The sequence below is a fragment of the Ciconia boyciana genome, chromosome 2 (assembly GCF_034638445.1).
Source record: "Ciconia boyciana chromosome 2, ASM3463844v1, whole genome shotgun sequence".
Classification (NCBI taxonomy): domain Eukaryota; kingdom Metazoa; phylum Chordata; class Aves; order Ciconiiformes; family Ciconiidae; genus Ciconia; species Ciconia boyciana.
In genome coordinates, this window is record NC_132935.1 from 85,996,199 (window position 1) to 86,016,947 (window position 20,749).

The 20,749-nt window shown below is 37.6% G+C and overlaps 1 protein-coding gene across 1 annotated transcript in view; it reads right to left on the bottom strand.

Annotated features, from left to right (window-relative positions):
• Positions 1–20,749, bottom strand: part of CDH12 (cadherin 12) — a 164,696-nt gene that overhangs the window by 40,596 nt on the left and 103,351 nt on the right. Inside the window, exons 5-6 of the mRNA XM_072851357.1 lie at positions 10,302–10,489; positions 743–996 (exon numbers count right to left, since the gene is read on the bottom strand). Coding sequence (XP_072707458.1) covers positions 743–996; positions 10,302–10,489 — 442 coding nt within the window. The remainder of the gene's footprint in view (positions 1–742; positions 997–10,301; positions 10,490–20,749) is intronic.

The following is a 20,749-nucleotide window of genomic DNA, read 5'->3' on the forward strand; positions in this document are numbered from 1 at the left end:
TGTAATGACTGCCTACATCTTAGACCGTGTTTGCACAGGAGCTTCCTTATTGGTACATGAGTCTGGTTCACTTTATAGTTTCTAATGTGGCTGGAAATATATCAGCAAAATCAATATATTACCTTTGTATAACAGCTCCCCTCTCCCTTTTATTTCAGGAAAAGAAGCCATACCAGTAAATGAGAGGTTTTGCTGGCAGGGATTTACTTGTGCTGAAGTCTGCTGAACACAGCCATGTTGGTCAGCAATCACGTCCCCACAGCCTTAGCCAAGACAGCTGTAGCAGTTATTTATCAAAGCATTTGTTCTTTGCCAGATATAGAGTGGTTCTTGTGAAAAGGGCGGTGCTCACCGTCACCCATTGAGGTATAACACAGACGTAGCATGTACAACCTCCTTTTTCACTACTGTACTTCAGAGCTGCTTTTGTGGAAGCCCCAGACACTAGGCAAAACAATGTTTTTACTTCCTTAGTCTGAGCACACCATCTCCCAAGTCATGTCAGTGCATGGTAACTTATATGATCTGTATGATAAGAAGCTGTCAGCACTTAATGTATTTTTCCAGATAACTCACCCAAACTAGCATCTCTTTTCGACGTTTTCCAGAGCAGCAGTTATCTGTTACAGTGACAGACTTGGAACATTTTATATCTTCTTACTAAGCTCTTTGCCACTGAATCTGACTGTCAGCAGCACTTTGAGTTGTCTGAGAGTTATTGAAGGAAGAAAAACTTTCTTACCTAACCGAGCTGCTGCCAGCATCGAGGTCTTGTGCTGTCACTGCACCTATAATGGTCCCCACAGGCGTATCCTCATAAACCTCCATAGTGTACATAGGCTTGCTGAAAACCGGAGGTTCATCCATGTCCAACACATTTATCTTCACAGTGGCGGTATCTTTGAATGGACCCACCGAGTGAAATCGATGGTCAAGATGGAGATTGGAGGCCTCGACTTTAAAAGTGTATGCCTTTTTTGTTTCAAAGTCTAATGGCTGTAGAAAGAACAAAAGCAAAACATCAGATTTGACTAAAAATTAAACATTGCAAAATCACTTTTGTAGAATTAATCTGACATAACTTAAGATGTCGCCAGTATAAACGTCAGCTCCTGAGCTAATCATCTAAGCTTGTTTTGCAGTTCATCTCATGCTAAGGTGGTTTCTGAAATAGGCCAGATGAATCATACCCAGGAAATGACTGTTTCACCACATCAACAAAATCAGGATGACTGGCATGGATGTAAACAGTTACACTGTAGATGTCTGAAGTGAAATGAGTGAGATTCGTCTCTTGCAAATGAGCTGTGTGCAGGTTAGCTAGAGATTTGCATTGACAACTCCCATGCACAGGCAATCAGCTGTCTCTAGCTGATCCAGTTCCTTAAACAGATGATTTCAATTTCTTTTAGCAGGGAACGCTTTCAGAGGACCATGACAATGATGGAAATGAGCCCAAATGAAAACTCTGATATATACCAATAGGTCAAACCAAACTTCAGGTATGTCTTGGAATGTGAATTCGAACTTGATCTGAACCAAGTTTTTCCCGTAAAATGTCTATTTTAGCAGTGAACTGCTATTCACGTCGTGTATTTGAGTTGCATGTACGTTGAAAAATGAGAATTTGACTCTGCCTTATGATCCTAGGTGTAATCCATAAGGTCTTGAAGGCAGCATAGCAGCTTTTGTGTACCTATCTGGGTTTTTGATGGAAATGCATACTGTAATCAGATTGTTTTGGTGTGGGTTTCTGTCAATGTACATCAATTTAGTGCCTTTGGTTTTAGAAAAGTAATAATCTCAAAAACCTTAATGCAGTCTTATGTAGTAGAAAAGACACAGAAGCTTTATTTTCAGTCAAAGGGTTTAGCTGTATTGGCTTTCATGTTGTTTTTAATGTTACTGACAAAGTCTTTTCCTGATGTCTGGGTAACACTGGCACCTAGTGGTTTCTGCCTATAATTGTCAAGTTGGAAATTTTCTGATGGGAAAGGATATGCTATCTTGAAAAGAGAGCAGGATCACAAGTGTATAAGCAAGAATATTTCAATGTCTGTTATTTTTTTTCCCCAGACATCATTACTGCAGTGTTTCCAGTCATTTGTCACAGCTAGGATAGATTTAAATTCTGCCATTTTCTGTCCTTATCACAACAGGACATAATTGGCCAGATGACTGGCTGGTGTAAATTGAAGTAGCTCCATTAAAATCAATCGAGTTACCTTGACTTACATTAGCTGAACAGCTAGCATAATGATTTTAAATCCTTATGAAAGACTTCATAATTTTAATAGACCAGATGGTCAGTCTTTTCTGATCTGGGGATTTAAAATTAGCCATCCAAGTCTATACACGATAGAAATAATCAGGCTTGAAAGCCAAGTACTACTAACCAATCCACGACCACATGCAACCATCCTCCTACAGACAAAATTCCCAGTAAAAGCCATTATGAGTTGCACCTTCATGACTGGACAGATGAAAGGAAAAGAAACTAAGGCTAAGAAGAAACAGACAAAATTAAATGTGGAAGTTCTTGTGCCCTAGTGGTGAAACCCTAAGCTGTTACCTTCACTACAAATGGGCATGCTGATTCATTATTCAAATTGTTGTCACACTGTCTTTTCAGTTTCTATACTATTCAAGTTCACTGTTATGCATTGCAAAAAAATCTCCACCCAAACAAACACCTCCCCCAACCTCTTCTCCAGCTGATTATATAAACTGTTAACACATTTTTAAAAAATATATTAAGGGTAGAAAACCTGTAGTTTAAAAGAACAGTCTGGAGTGGAAAAAGTCTAAATATGAGGGGTTAAGCTGAAGATAAATGAGTAAGAGAGAGAAAGCAAGAAATCTAAGCTCTCAGTTAAGTAGCAATTCTAACTGATGCCTTGTATGTATCTTTCATACCCCCAAAATTGCATTAAAACTGTTCAGACTGGCTCCTGTGATGCATGAGTATATTTGCAGATAGATGTGCTAATGGAAAGAGCCATAATCCGTGTGGTCCCTGCAGGCTGTCTTTCACCAAGTTACTTTTCAAGGCAGCAGTGCCAGATCACTGTCCTTGGCCAGTGCCCAGTCACAACTTTCATGATGCAAGGGGAATAGAGTCCTTGTTTGGGGAAGGACAGAAAGAAATAAGATTTCAAGCAATTCTGTGTATTGGTGTGCTCAGGCTGGCATATTTTACAACACAGTTACAGCCATTGCACAGAAGTCAGATAAAGTGGCTGCATTACTTCTCTCCCCACAGCATTATGGGACAAGTCTATGGTATATTTTTGAAAAGACAGTTTGACCCCAAGAAAGGAAATTTTTTTCCCACTGTAACCTCAGAGGAACCCATTCTCTCTTTCTGTCCTTCTATGGGTCTGATAATAAATATAGTTAGAGATTAAACAATATGCGTCCAATGCAAAGAACAGATGGCACTCAAAAGAAGAGACAACGTCTCTGAGCCATCATCAGAGAAAGAAATCAGTAACAGATTCCCACAAAATAGCAGAATTTCGCCTTTTAATACAAGTGAGGCTAAACTGCAGTTGAAACATCTATGGAAAAATGGCAAATGTTGAAAATGGTAAACCTAGGATTTAATTTGAAAAAGAAAAAGATTTTGTACAACATATATAATGCAGCAAAAGAGTATGGTTTCAATTTATTGTGTTTATGGGAAGTCCATGCTACAATCTCCTGATCAATTCTGGTCTTCCCAGATTTGAACAGTTGTGCCATATAGATAGCTAGTGACAGTCTCAAATTTTGGCATTTGTCTGATATGCCCGGAGTCTGCCCGAAAAGAGAAGAATTTAATGATGTTAATTTAAAGATGTTAAAATAACATTTCTTTGTCTTTCTTTTTTAGTAGATACCACTAAAATCTGTGAAGGAAATGAGTGGTTCACACAATATTTTAGCTGCCTTTTTTTTTTTTAAACATATTTTGCTGTTACATAATAAGTGTCTGACAGTGCTCAGTCCTATTTTTATTTAAAATCTGGAATGCTGGTAAGTGTACAAACATAACAGAATGTTTGAATCTTACAGAAAAAAAATGCAAGATTATTGAAACATCTTTCAATTAATCTGATTTTAATGGAATGACTTCATAGAGGTGGGGTTTTTTTAAAATAAGCAATAGAAATATTTATTCCTTCTATAAAAATAATTATATTCAGAAAGCTAAGTTTGAATAAGGCTTTTAATTTACAAAAGTTACAAGTTTTTCCACAGTAAACAGCATTTTTGCTAATATTAAGGCAATGTCTTATTAACTGTGAACTATTCAACAATTAGAGGAGTATTTCTAATTGATATTCTAAGTACCAGTGACAGAATAGATGTATTTGGCCCCCCTGCCAGTTCTTATCTGCCTTTTCCTATGTTGCAGTTACAAGCTGCTCTATATGGTTTCATAGTAAAGCACTATCAGCATATACACAGCTGTGTGCAGCAAAGGCGTTCTACAAATCCCCAAATCAAATAATACATACTGACAAATCACTTTATCTTGCCACTCTGGAAGTACCATGAATGGACTTATTTAGTATGACTAGGAAAACACATAAACAGCTCTGTGTTAGAAATAAATATGTTTTGAAATATTACTGTTTCCCATATTCAAGGTAGAAGTTAAGAAATCCTACTATATAGATGTATCTGTATCTAAATTGATATATTAGATAAATAGATGGATAGATGGATAGATGGGGGAGGGAGAGAGAGAGACAGAATTAAAGAACTGAAAGAAAAAAAAAATAGGCTGAAAGATATAATGAATTCTGATGAGAAGCACGGCAAATGTGGGAAAGGAACTATCCTGTCAGTTTACTCTGCTTCACAAAGAGGCAGGACCAGAAGCTCCAGAAATTTGTGCTTTTTATCCACACATAAGAGATACAACAGTATTGTTTGTGATACAGGCTTTCATGATCCACACCTACAATGATGGAAAAGCCATATTTTGGGATGAGACTATAAGCCCCAGGACATATGGATAGTTACGGACAGTAGGACTGGGTTGAGAGGAAGCGCATATTAACTTAGGCTTTTCTTCATACTAGGGTTGTGCAATTGTAGAACAATTCTGTGTCACGTGCCTGTCTCAAAACCTGGCAATGCTTTCCCCTTGAAGATGGGTTGTGCATCTATATATTTTGTGAAATACTGCTATCAGACTATTTGCTGTGCATTGACATGTTTCAGTAATTGCACTTCTACACTGGATTTTAAATAGCATAAGGAAATAATTGGTATTATAGGGCAGGTTGGTTTATTAAAGCAAGCTCTAGATCAACCAGGAACATTCATTAATTACAGAGATGACAACGCACAGTGAAAAATGAGATCTGTAGGCCAGCAAGTGCTGTCTATTTGACCAAATCTGAAGTAAGTGTTTCAAGATTTGATGGGAAGTGGGCAAAATATATGTATGTTCTGTATCTGGAGAAGGGCAGAAGCTGACCAATGTCAGGGGTTCAGCTGTTTGCTGCTCGCAAGCATCTTACCCATTTCTGCAGGTGCCTTTCACTGTTCCAGGAAAAAGAAAACCCAACAGCTGTATCTGCAAACTGCAGAGACTGAAGATCTCCCCTTCCTCACTCTTCCCGTCATTCTTCTCTGTGGCTGCCATGGTCTTTATGATTGCATCTGTACCTGGGTCACCACTTTCTGCCTGCACTGAAGGACTTAATATCTCCTGCTCTTCCTCCTCAAAATGTAAAACCACAATTCCCACTCACACAAATTCATGAGTTATGATTATAGGCAGACAGTGCCTATGCACCCACCTGCAAAGAGTATTCCCTGCCTCTGGAGAATGAAGGGGTGGAGCGGAGTGAGCAGTCTGTACAGTCTTGCTAGTAAAGCAAGTAGTAGCAGTAATGCAATTCTGGCTGAGGGACGTCAGGAGTCTGCCTTATGCTCACCATTATGGTGTACAGATGCTATCAGACTGTTCTTACTTTATAGCAATGTCCCAGCGCTACATACATGGGCTGTCCCATGAGCAAGACAACTCAGCTTAGTCAGCAGTCAAAATTCTACTTGCTGCCTCCAATTAAAGGCTTTTTAAAAGTGGCCCCTGAGGTTACAAGCAAGCATACACTCCAAATACCTCCCTGCAGCTACCGGGTCTGTTCATAGTCCCCCCCCAGTTTCTGTTATTTTTTCATCACTAAAGTTACTGTTTCTCATCATGCAGTGCTGTGTCCTCCCTGACGTGCTGTGATTTCATGGATACAGCTTTGTCACCTGATCAGTTAGCAGTGGTACATGGCTTACAACAAATAAGATACAGATGTTCCCTGAGCTTCCACTGACCCACATGGAGAAGCTCACCCTATAGTGCAGCAGTATAGGATCACAATATAGTGCAGCAGTATAGGATCATACCAGATGAAGCCTAGAAACAGTTTTTTCCTGGGTTTTAATGACACTCTGCACAAATTAGTAATGTCTGAGCCAGACTCAGTGCTTGAACCCTGCTCAGTTTCTGGGTTAGCTCATGCTGAGCCAATTAAGAGGCTTCTGCATGCAATGGGCTCATCCTATAAACTCACCCTTAATTTAATAAATTTAGTGCCAACTGTTTAGTGAAGCTTGGATCCTTCTGTTTTCCTCTTCTGTTGCGTGTGGTCATAAAAGATTTCATATCAGTTTCAATAAAATCAGGAGCTTGCCTCGGACTGACACATTTTCCCTCCATACCGGGGAGCACTACTTCATGCTCCACCTGAGGCCACTACAGTCCGGTATGAAGCAGATGGTCCCTTCTGTCACCCTGCTTCTTGTAGCTTACACTCACTCTAGTTTGCTGAAGCATTCAGGTAAGATGACAGACACTATATAAATATAAAACCCAATAAACACTGTATTAAATAGCACCAGACAAGGGAAGAAATTGGTCATTCTATTCCTAATATAGTAATATTTCTTATTCTTATACAGAACTGTATGCAGCACTATTCTAAAGCCAGACATTTCCCCCTCTTTTTACTGATACTGTTTTCCCTTTTTTTTTTAGAGAGAGATGGAGCTATTACAGTACTAACCACACAGTGGTGCTAAATAGCATTCGGATCATTTCTTTAGCAGAATATAAGAAAAGCTATTCCATTTTTAATATATGTAGATAGCACGAGAGTAGTAGTAATCAAGCTAATATTGCATCATAGCATGAAAATAAATTAGCAACCAAAAGAGATGATTTAAGATGTGCACCTTGTCCAGCTGTAGCTGTTTGCGCCCATTTAGTGTCTGAGAAGCAGAGAATGGCCTTTTGCCTCTGCCAATGCACTTAGCGTGCTGAAAAGAACCATTTGGCTTGTGCAATTTTTTATCATCAAATGTATTTTCCACCAAAAATAAATGTAGTCCAGGAAGGCTTCATTTTTCTCAATTTTGATATAGAAATGTCTCATTTTTTTTGCATAACAACAGAACAAAAAAACATCTATGCAGTGACTGACAGTTTCTGGCTGCAAGAAATTTTTCAGGAAAAATAAAAGCAAACTTTATAAATGGTTTTGAAATGGCTCAGCACTGAATTACTGCAGCACTTACAGCATCAGAATATGCTATGATACCGAAAAACGTGCAAACCTGTTTTTAAAGCACATGGCACTTTTTATTAGTGGCTTTGAGTGTTTATTATTTATAATTCGTAATTGAAAGTGTTGGTCTTATTCATTCACCAGCTTTGATTTAAAGAAGGACTTAAATCCATACCTAACTTAAATATTTGCATAATCCCACAAGGTCAAATCAGTGTTTTGAACACCATGCAATATGAAATTGCTTCTGTGCAGGCAAATGATAGTGCTGTTGCAGGCTTATACAGTACGGGTAGCATGCATTTTAACAGGTGTCTACAGAATTGTGAATGTCCAGCACTTCTGAAAATCTGAAAACTGCAACCCATGAAAACACATTTCTATTATTACAAGCGTAGAGGATATGAAAAGACAACTGAGTTAACAGTATCTTTAAGAATCCAGATTGCTCTTGTTTAACCTGGGATTCAGCAAGTAACTTACTTAAGTGGATGGATTTTGGATGATTCCAAAATGTCTTAAAACACTTGGATCATTTAAAGCTTAGTGAATGGGACCTTTTCACTGAGAAAAGTTTCGTGAAGGGCAATGTGTAGGGTCTGTATAAAGGCATTCTTTGCTGGAGGACCTGCATGTTGGGTTTATCTTCTTTCCACACTCCTGCATAGAACAAAGCTGGCATTCCCTGACCTTCACAGCCTGTCCCCAGGCTCACTGCGATGAAGAAGATTATGAAGGAATTAGGATTATATTTTTTTCCCTCTCCTGTTCAGTGACAGAGATCTATCATTTACATTAGGCAACATCAGTTGATGTTCTGCTGTTGTAAAAGTGCCCTAAACTTTCTGATATGCCTTAACTTGTTACTGAAAAGACTAAATAAGTGCAGCAAAATACAACGACCAGCTCTAAAGTATCTGGATATAGAATTAGTTGTGTCAATTTTTAGGTTTTTTTTAAATTAGTGGTTCAGTTAGATATAATTTCCCATACAGCAGTCTCAAAAGTGGCCATGCATTTTGCCTGTCCTGGTCCTAAGACAACTGTATCAGATAAATACACCTGTGGATGCTTTTAATCAGTAACAAATATTATATACATGCTGTTTGAATCTGCATTGCCAATGTGAATGTTTTGCCTATACAGTCTAATATATATATACTTAACCATAAGTATGGAAAAATTCCATTGCTGTGCATAAAAACAAGCAGCACAGCTGAGGCTTAAGACTAATCCAGGGAGAACTGAATCCTAAAAAAAATCTACTCTTGATGCTCAAACATTCATTTTTCAATGGTTCCCACTCATTGCTGCTTCCGATTGGTAGTGCATACAGAGGGGCATGCAGCTGCTCAGCCTGACAGTTCCAGATGGAGCTATTTTTGAGTCATCTGCATAGAGTGAAAAAGGTGATCAGAACAATTTTTAAAAATGAAACAAAGTTTACAAAGTCATATAAGGAGGAAGCAGTAAATTCAAAGTTTTAGTCAGAAAATAAGGGGGTGTGTGAAGAGTGCAGAGTTTGTGTCTCATTGACAAATTACTTCCTGCGGGTATCGTAGCTTCCATTTTATGTCACTAAAACTAGCAGAAGAGTAAGTGACTTGACGTCATCTGGTCCTTTAATGCACCCATGGATAAATTGCTATTTCCCCTGTCAAGAGGCTTAAGCCAGGAATTTCATTGTTAGAATGAGTAAAATGCAAATATAGATCCATGGTCAGAACCAGGGGAAATTTAAGTACCTAAATTCAAAATTTTATTGGAACTAAAGCTTCTCTTTTCCTAAAGCTTGTCATAATGCACATGTTCAGAATTTTTTCCTTCCCAGACCCTTGTGAAGTGCTCAGCTCATAGATGTGCTTATTTTACAAAAATTACACCTCAGGCATGAGCTGTCTATAAAACATAACCTGGCCTTTCAAAATGAGCTGGTGGTTCAGATTTCTTTCTACTTAAACATGTTGATTGTTGGTGTATGTGGACATGCCTGGCCTCAGAAGACAACCATTGTTTAAAATGTGACTGTCCCTGTTTTGGATCTCTCCTACTGAGCGCTTTAATCACTAAATTCCAAATAACACTTATCTTTTCCATCTTCAAAATTCATAAATTCAGTAATCTCAAACTTATTCTAGTATGCTAAAGCAACATCAACAGCTGAGATGCAGTGTGCTCCCTTGCATGAATATCTGATAACTAGCTATGTGGGACACTATTAGGAGACTGGAAGGAGGACATGTCAATTTGCAACCATTTGGGACTCTTCTACCCTGAGTAAAAACTCTGTTCACCACAGTATTGTACAACAGTTTCATTATTAAAATAACAAACATAAAATCAAAATTTTCAAAATAAAATGCTTACAAGTGAAAATGAAATATATTATCTCAAACATAAAATATAGCTCTTTCATTCCATGCTCTGAACTGGAGCATTTTTCATATAGTTTTAGGTGAAAAACTTCCCTTAAAAGAAAAATTATACTTTCTAGAAAGAGATAAGAATTAATTCTCTGCCATTAAAACTTACATTACTTGTGAAAAGTCATACCTGATTGTACATGAAATGAAACACTAAACTCCAATTTCTTTTATGACTAAGATCACAACCACAGATTCTGATAAAGATACAAACTACTCTGTGTTACTTATAAGTTATAACTGCACAACATTTAATTCTCTTACCTAGTTTCTTACCTGAGCCATAGGTACCTACATCCCCATCAGTGCCACATACCTTTTTCAGTTTGATGACTCCTTCCTGGGTGTTCTCATCTGTTGTGATGTCAAACAAGTTTCCTCCATCTCCTGGAACTATGTTGTACTCAATTTCTGCATTTTTCCCAAAATCAGGATCCACAGCTCTGATCCTTCCAATAGCAGAACCAACGTGAGAGGACTCAGGTACTTTTAAATGGAAGATACCTGTGGCAAAGTGGTAAACAGTCATTCTTGGGATTTCTTGATAATTAACATAATATGTCTGATTAAAACCATGGAGCCTGTGCAAAATAAACAGACTTAAATCATCCAATTAAAACAATGAGATCAAAACAACAAAGGATTAGAAAAAGATATGCATGTTTTACCCACTGAACATGTTAATTTCCCCTAGTTTCTGGATTTGGTCCAGTACAACTGTAAGGGCCTTATCATCTCTATCTCTTCAGATATCTATCTATATTTCTATCTTTAATTTTACCCATTTGGTTGACTCTTTTGAATTAAATTCTACTTGTAGACAGTACATGTTTATAAGTATTTTCCTCCTTCTATGTTTAACAGTTTTTAGTATCTGAATTTTTATTTGGTTTGAGAAAATATATCTATGCATTTTGCAGTAGTTGAAAGGAAAATTCAGTGGAAAAAGGATTTCCACCCATTTCTGTAATATTCACTATTATAATTACATGTACAACTCCTGGGGGGGAAGAAGAGTATTATTTATACATTAGCCACCAGAGGGTGCTCTTACTAAAATTTTTGTGCTAAACATACATTTTTAGCTCTGAACATTTTATTTTCAGTTTATTTACTATTAGTGGTAATAAAAGTTAGAAAAAACACATGAAAATTACACACTTTTTAAAAAAAACATTACTACTGATGTGTGAGGACAAAATAGTTTCATTCAGGGAAACGCTATGTTGAAAAAGTGCTGGACGTAATAGTTAAAATAGCTAAAAGAAAAGGTCCAAAATACTTTGAGTCAGCCTTGACTTTAATGATATCAGTAGCAGCAGGCCTTAGTTTATACCACCGTGCCTGGTTTATTACACCGCTGCTGAAGTGCCTGCCTTTCCTATTCAGCTGCAGCTCTCACTGGAGTTGTTATTTTGCACAGCTGGTAGTGAACACCACCATGGCGAGTATTTCCAGTGGGCAGGTAGTGCTCGCCTTTCTTCATGCAGCAGCCTTTGCTGTCAAAACCACCAGCAGCTTTTGGAACTGATTTCAGCAGGCCCGGGATGTTTGATTCGCTTCATCATGGCTCTGAACAAAGCTGGCATTTGCTTGCCCCATCAGCTGCACATTTTGTTTTCCTCGGTCATCCTCCAACAGCTCTCACAGAGCAGTCACTTCAGTGCAGGAAAACATTGGCAATGGCCTTCTCTGTTCCTCTACATGTGAATACATAGGAGGAAATTTACACCTCTTTTTCAATAGTATAGCAGGACAGGCATCTGTGACTAGTGGGAGGCATATTAGGGAGATGTCTCAGAGATTTCCTCCTGGTAGTGGTTTAGTCACACTTCCCAAAATAAGGCTCTGAGAAGTTGTATATCATGTAACAGCAGGATAGATGACTTTTGCATCCAGCCGCCGAATTAAACAGCAGACGCTGCTCCCTGTCATTATCTCCTTTACAATGCATGCTGTGTCAGCTTTTTCAGCTTTACAATACTTCCAGGTGAGGAAAAAAAATGACATTAGCACTGCTGAATTAGGAGCAAACCTACTCTTTTGTGAGCTAGTAGTTTGGGCTGATTTGTTTGCCTCTGAAAAAAAGAGTTTTGTCTGCTTCCTCCCTCTGTCCATCAGTATGCAAAGTATACCTGACGGCTAAACTTGCTTTTTTTTGTTTGAGAAAATCCCTGTAAGTAAAGTCTGCTTGTGTCAGCATCCACATTTGGACATTACCGTGTGTGGCTTTGTAGTACTCATTGACTGAGCTACTAAGAGTTGTGCAATTATCATTTCACTATTTTTTCCAAGGGAACATACTAAAGGAACCTTTCTTTCTTCTTTTTCCAAGGGGATGTACTAAAGGAAACTTCAGTTTTTCTTCTTATTATTATTTTAACAGCTGGAAAGGAGCACTATGATGAAAAATATTATCAAGACAGAGGAGCCTCAGCTATTTCTCAGTTGTACTTCAATGACCGAATAAAGAACAAAATTTAACATGGTATGCAGGAGACAACCACAAATCCTCCTATTATCTAATGTGATTTACAAATATGCATATTACTGGGTCTCTGTTATGCAAGTTATTCAGAAGAAGTGGAAGAAAAGGGATCCAAAAGGGCTCTGCCTACACTTGACTCTTATATTACATTTCCACAACATATTTCTGTTCCTGATGCCCAGGTCTTTTACAGACACTTACATTGTATAACAGAAATCATTGCTGCAGTGTTTGCTCTTTACAGCCACAATTTTGGTGAACATAAAATGTAAGAGCATATGATAATGGATTTTTCCTTCTTTGCCTAGTTGATCTATTCTTAGTGAACTGAAGAGCACTCAGATTCATTAAAACAAACATTTCTCTATAAAATACTGTACCTGGTTGTAAAGCATACAGGACTTAGATGAAGTCAAAGAAACACTACATTACTCATTTCAGATTGTTTAGGCTTTTATCAGTTATTTTCAATGACTTGGCATTTCATCACTTCCAGAAATTCAAAAGCAATAAAGATGGGGTCATTCAGATTAATTTGAAACTCTGAAGTAATCTTCAACTCTGTCAGAGTCAGATCTCTGAAGATGTAGTATGTAATTACACTTCCATCGTCCTCCTGTAATAGTATCTTCACAGCATATGGAAGCTGTTAATGGTGCTACTGTGACAACTTACTTTCAGAATAAAGTAAATGAAAACAAATAATGTATATTGTTGCCAGCTCAGGGAAAAACTTTAAGATAATATAATGTATAGCATGAAAACCTTCTTCTTTGCCTCCCCAGGAAATAGTCTATGTACAGAGGATATTTGAAATGCTCAATACATGGTGCGCATGAAATGTAACAGAAAGACATTTTTGTAGATTTTTATTTTTCTGTTTCTAGAAGACATTACTTCTTGCTGTGGACTTGCTGTGACAGTTTGGCATTATTCAGTTTTTATTGTCCATTTTGCCTGTATACACTACTATCTCCACTTGCTATAGAGGTATATTGAAACAGGCCTGAGTAATAACCTTTTACTCCCAAAGGTCCTGAAAACCTTGTTCTCTGCATCTTCTAGGAATGATGGAACAAGCAGCTCAGGCAAACTTATGCAGCAGCTGGTTACGCTGCTCAAACAGTTCTGTCAAATTTTGTAGATTGTCTCATGCGACTTCTCTGCCTGCAAAAATCTTTCCTTCTACTTGCATAAATCTCTTTTAAATGTATTTTCTAAGTTTGCTGTTGGCTTTTGTAAAGCGTGAGTGATATAGGATGTACCAAAGGAGCAAGCCCTTACTTTCCTCAGACTGCACTATGAAACAGGACTCTGCAACTAATTACCCTTTTGCTGATTTCAGTCACATATATTGCATGCATGTCGGAATGTTTTCACATGTAGGAAAGCTAGTAGCAATGCATATTGCGTGGTCAAGGTTTTTCGCTCTGTTGTAAAAGGAATTTTAGAAAAAAAATTAAAGGTTATTTTTAAGGCCAAAAGTTATGCGCCAGTTGACGTGCTTAACTTACGTAATACTTCACACTTAAATTACACTTAAAATTCAACCCAGAATTCAAATCTAGAGAAGGCCCAGTGATTATGTAGCTTAACATAAGCATTCAGGCATTCCTCTATAAAGCCTGTGTAATCTCTGTGTGACTCAAGTTGTGAAACTTCCTCAGTTTCAGGTTGAGCAGCATCAATGAGGATGATAAATGAGTGATGATGCTGTTGAAGCTTTTAGGCTGAAATGACTGACAGGGCTTATTACTCAGCCCCAAGAGCATTCAGGAAACTAAGGTGGAGGTGAGCTAACAACTCATACACACAGCCTCCGAGTTTCTAAAACAAAGGTGGTTCCAAAGCGCATATAGCGGGAAGAAATCAGAGCTGAGTAAGTGACAGGTAATCAGTCATATTGACTGAAATTCAGCACACATTTACAGTTCTTTTGACATGATTAGATTAGTTTTAGTTTTTAAGGCTCAAAAGCTGTTCTGGGGTTTGATTTTTACTTACAAAGGGGGTTTTTTGCTTTGTTTCTCCACACCTGCAGTTTACGGGTACACCATCATTTACCAAAAAGGTTTTCAATTCTGATAAGAATACAAAATGAAAACCATCATTAAATCTCATCAGCAAAACAACCATTAAGAAATAACCCAGGTTAGCATCTAAGGACTTAAGCTAAATGCATAATGGCCTTCAACCAAACAGCTGTAAATCCTATTTGAGCTCTTTTCTAATCTGTCACCATACATGTACTGTATGTATGCAAGATTATCCTCTCCTAGTTTTTCTTTGGCTATATTTTTTTCAGTTTTCTTTGGCAGCTGTCAAAGTATTGCATTGCAGGTAATCACGATAGCATGAATCTTATAAGCAACAACACTGAAATAAAATAATTTCTTTCTCTTTGATCTAAATCTTTAATGTTTTCTTACCAAAAAAAAAATAAATCAGATTATGTATATTGTAGTATTCTTGTTAGCTTAAAACACCAAGGCATTTCAGTTTTTATCCTGGCCAGGTTATGAGGCACTGATTTCTGTCTGTTTAGGAAGAATCCAAAGACAACAGTTCATATTTACTTGCTGGTGTTCTAACAATAGTGTAATAGGCAAAAGAAAGGATCCTGTAAATAAATACAAGCAGATACTCAGTGTACTAAACCTGTTACATCAGTTACATAAGCTAATCAGCCTAATAATTAGCAGCATCTGATGTACATCCTCCTAAAACAGGGAAGATGTGATTTAGCACAGCAGTCAGATATATTCAGGCCTCTTCTAGCTGCGTGCCCTGCAGGGGGCTGGGACCCTGAGAAGGGAAGAGAAAGGCCTGGCTTTGTCACCATGTGCTCTGATGCAGGGCACGTATGACCTGGCATAGGCTGGCAAAACTCCACTTATGGCAAGGCTTCTTCCATCCTCAAACCCACTGCTCTGAGTTAGGGTTTATGGCCTCATCGGAAATAGCATAACCATTCTTAAAACTTCCTGGTTCTCTGCTGTGGATCCCAAAGTCCACACCTAGCAAAAGCTACATCTCCCCAGACTGCAGAGATCCTGGATGTCCAAAGGTCCCCAGTTCTTCAAGAGAAAGTGAGCAGAGGCAAAACCCCTTTTGAGTTTGATCCTGTCCAAGTTTAGGGTAATCCACGTGATGGAGCTTCCCCAGAGCGGGCAGCTGCTGAGCCAGGACTCTACCAGCCCTGCAGGTGAGCTAGCAGACTGAGTTTTTGAGGCAGTCCTCTTTTTTCCTTCCCTAAAGGGGAAAAAAAGATCATCATACCTGGTATAATTTTTGTATATGTGCTGGTTTTGGCTGGGATAGAGTTAATTTTCTTTATAGTAACTACTATGGGGCTGTGTTTTGCATTTGTGCTTGATGATGCAGTGTTGATAATACAGAGATGTTTTAGTTATTGCTAAGGAGTGTTATACTAAATCAAGGACTTTTCAGCTTCCCATGTTCTGCCAGGTGCACAAGAAGTTGGAGGGGACACAGCTGGGACAGCTGACCCCAACTGGCCAAAGGGCTATTCCATACCATATGACGTCATGCTCAGTATATAAAGCTGGGGAAGAAGAAGGAAGGTGGGGACATTCATAGTTATGGCATTTGTCTTCCCAAGTAACCGTTATGCATGATGGAGCCCTGCTTTCCTGGAGATGGCTGAACACCTTCCTGCTGATGGGAAGGAGTGAATGAATTCCTTGTTTTGCTTTGCTTGCATGTGCAGCTTTTCTTTGCCTATTAAACTGTCTTTATCTAAGCCCACAAGTTTTCTCCCTGTTACCCTTCTGATTCTCTCCCCTATCCCACCAGGGGGGAATGGGCGAGTGGCTGGGTGGTGCTTAGTTGCTGGCTGCGGTTAAACCATGACAATATACTGAAAAATTTCAGTTTAACCATTTGCTGTTTGTTCCACTGATAAGCTGTTGTCAGAAAGCTTTCTAAAAATAAACCTCCCCATTGCATGTCAGAGACTAATTCCACAGAGCATAGTATCCCCCTTGTTGGAGCAAGGGTTCAGGAAATGGGAAATGCCTATTCATTTTCTCAGCTGAAGGTATTCAGACCCACAGCTTCTGTCTCCAAAGAGTGCTGGGTGTAGCAAAGACAATAGAGAATATTGTTTAACAGCATAATGTAGAAATAATTCTAGAATAAGTTGTTTGGAGCCATAGACACTCAGATGTGTGTGTCCAAATACGTAGGCAAGAATACTACTTAATCTTCTTTGAAGAATCTTACATTTTCTTTTGTATGGTGGCACAGTTTTACTGGGAGAGGAAGAAAATGCTCATTTCTAGAACTGCTTCACATTTATAATTAAGGGTTTCTCCTAGATGATATGGAGTTGAACTCTGACAGGCGGAGGAGACCAAATCACATTCCTGAGTAACTGCTTTATTCATGCTATTATTACTATATAGGAAAGATTCTAGCAGTATCACTTCCCCTTCCATTGGTCTTGCTATACAGAAAAGTGTTGGTAAATGGTCATCTGTGCAAAGTCTGACTTTGTCAATGCATGTCAGACAACACAAAGTGTTAGACAACGTGCTTCCTAGATCGCTGAGGGCTTATGTGGAAAACCAATTTTAGATGATCAGCTTTATTATGTGTCATGACCAATAAAGAACTGTACTGCTAATATCCAGTCTACTGTTTAAGAAATTATTACCAACAAAAAAAGTCAGAAAAAAATTCCAAAATACAATGAGAAAAATGATTTTTGGGGGTCTAATTTAAAAGCTTGAATCAAATGTTTTTATGTAAGTTATATAGTAGTTATAAAGAATTATCAAGTTTAGCATGCCTTACAGATAGAAAAAGGATAGTTTTCAGGAGAAAATGTCTTTCCTTTTTCAGAATCTCAGGCAGCATGTAATTGGCATTTATCAGGTAGGTCTATTGGTAGTATTCTGGTGATCACACTGTTACCATGAAATAAATCAATACACTTATTCCCTCTATAAAATTTGAATTGCATGATATATGTGAAATGTTAACATGATAAAAAGTATATTGCTGAGGATGGGATACAGAGTTTGTAATGCTCTGCTTAACATCTTTGCTTCTTAAATATCTTGCAGGAGCTTTTTCATATTTATTACTCTGGCACAAAATATAATAACACAATTTTACTATAACTTATTCACTCTTAAGAATGTGGTCAAACCATTTACTTTAGGATCTAAGCCAAATGCTCTAAATCATCTGTATTGGAAGAATAATTTTTCTCTTCATCGACTAAGGAAATTAGGGCCCTATCTTTAGTCCTTCAAGTCACACCTAAGTTGCATGCCTAAAATCACCTAAACAAAACATGCTCAACATCTGTATTACTCAGAAGACTCCCTGTGAATCTTTGATTGTCACATGCTTATTGGGTATATTTTATGTAAATTGTTTTCCCTAAAATATATATTACTTTTCTTCACCATGTTGGCACAGTCTGAAGCAGAAAATTGTTATTTTTAAAGATAAAATATGAAATCAAGTACAAGTGCATAATAGTTTACTGTTCTTTGTTTTAAGTTTTGGTTTACTGTATGTTTTGGTTTACTTTGGTTTACTTTAAAATACTTGCCATTCAGTGTGTGATACAGACCAAAAAATAATGATACAATAGGATGGCAATTGGCCTCATATTTGTAGTCTCTTATACTTTACAGCAAGTATGATCAACTTATCAAAAGTGATGTTTATGTCTCCCAGTTTAAGTGTTTAAAGGTGTGATCTCTATATAAATACTGCTCCTTTTGCAATGAAATCTGTGGGTAGTGAGTACTTAATTATAGATCCTTCTCTTGAGAGCATTGGTGATCACATTTATAAGATCATAAAATTTGCTGTGGAAGCCACTGAGAAAAAAATAATTGTCATTAATTTGAGAGAAAACTTGAAAGAGTTCCTCTAGAATATTTCTGTCATTTTCTTTTTATTTCTATAGCTTGCTCTATGCAAAAATTCAACTAAACATGTATTTTGGACTCGGAGAAGACAGTTTCAAAACTCTTGGTGTCTGCAGCTCCTATTGCTGTCAGTAGGAACCTTTGGATTGTTGCAAGCACTTTTTAGGCATCCCATTTAATGCTTTTACAGGGAGGGGAGCACTCCTGAAAATCTGACTACAACTGTGGTTGTTAGGTATTTCTGAAAATCACGAGCCTAAACTATTGTTATAATAATTAGCTAATTATGTATGGTCTGTTTCACTTCATGTTGCACTGTAGCCTCTAAATTTTCAGAGAGCAAGCCCACCACAGTCAGAAGCAGAAAAGCTGTGTTGATTTCTTACTTGGATGGAAGGCCTCGGGGAAAAGGCAGATGCTGCCAGAAATTATAGTGACACAGCAAGTAACACTGTAGTCTGTGAGTCAATTTGCAACCAATTCTCAAGGCATTGCAAGGCAACCCCGTGCTGTTAAATCTGTAGCCCTAGCTACTCTTCAGTATCAGAGCAGGTGGAGATGCATAGTGCTTTTAATCCATCCCAAGGTCACTGTGGATAATTTCATGCATCCAGTCTAAATACTCTCTGTGTTTTGAATGAATAATTTCTTCACCGCTCCCCATAGGAAACACATTGGGGTGGAATGAATGTCATGATTCCTGCCAAAGGTTGCTGAATTTCTATGAACCGTATTTGTTTACACCTTCTACACAGAAGGTAGCAGATGTAAAATACAATTATTAGTTATAATAATCTACTATGATGATAATGATGTGCTTAAAAATAATTGACCTATAAATCTTGCTGTTAATGATCAATTACCACTTAAACCTAATGACAGGGGGAAAATGAATTGGATAAGTGCAGACTAACAACAGAATTCTATGACCAATAGATAATATTTAACTTCTAACCACTATTGTGCTCATTTGTATTTCTTGGACTATTGCTTACTGTACAATCAGAGCATTGCATTTTACCTAGTGACAAATTACCTATATTTTTCATCGGTTATGGAATAATACCAAGAAATAGCTATATTTGTTTTCATGCTCTGCTTTGCAGCTGAAGGTTCAATCTCTCTTAGTTTAGAGCTTTAAAGAGGTTTTTGTTTCATTCAATCAGTACTTCAAACAGTCCTCTAAGAATAGCCTTTGCTAGTTATGCATTCTTAAGAAAGTTAAAAAACAATATAAGTGTAGCAGATGTAAAATTTACTAAATATTTAGTGTTTTGAGAATCTATGGTAACTGAATATTTCTCCCTCCAGTCTATTTCTCAAGATTTTTTACATTATGCTTTAGTTGGGTTTTGTGTCATTGTTCAGTCTGAATCAAATGTTTCACTCTTCAAGATGCTTTATGATCAAGATCATGCAACAGTGATAGCTACCAAAAAAAAAAAGAAGTTTCTGGGGAGGTTTTACTAAGACTACATCCAGTTTTGGGGGCAAATCAGCTCTTACTGAAAGTGCTTGAAGAATTCTGATGTGGAAAAGAATAAGAAAAAAATAATAGAAAGTTGGAAAAAAATAATAGAAAGATAGAAAAAGAATAGAAATTAAAGAAAAAATAATAGAAAGAAATGTGTAAATAGAAATCTGTATAGATGTTGAATTTTATGTTAACTCCTTTATGTTGCACACACACCAATAACAGTAGCAGAAGCCTACTTAACTGTCAGGTGCTGTGACCCAAGGTGGGCTGTGTGGCCCGGATTGCAAAGCATAGGCTCAAAAAAGCTACAACTACACAAAAAAATTTCATGTACCAGCTGTACTCTGTGGTCCGGAAGCTAGCCAGTATAGAATGGCCTATTTCCATGTTATTAAATTCTTTTATCCACACCAAAATAGGTCAGCTTCATGGAAAGTGACTGCAGAGAATAGTTCCTGATCTATACTAATTTCCCCAAATGCCTTGAATTTGTCTGAGAAATCTTTACTTGGTGTTGGTCAAAACTGTGCCCAGTGACTGTGCTAAGGCTAACAGTATAGATGATTTAAATGTCCAGGAACTTTCCCCGACACTCTCACGTCCTTCTTTAAGTCTTCAAAGCAAAATAAAATGAGCCTTTGTATACCTTATTTTAGTCTATGTAAAAATTTTTATAATCACACTGATTAAGTGGTAGTGTAGGAAAAAAAAAGTACAGAGGCTTTTTTATGACTAGCTTTCAAACGTGTAGCTAACTCAGGTGGGTCAAATAGAAACAGCAGGCAAGGGTCACTGAGCTGACAGTGTAGTGGCCAAACCAAGCAAGATGGAGCTGTAAAGAGCTTATCTGAGCTGGTGAAGACTCATGATCTCAGTATAGCAAAATC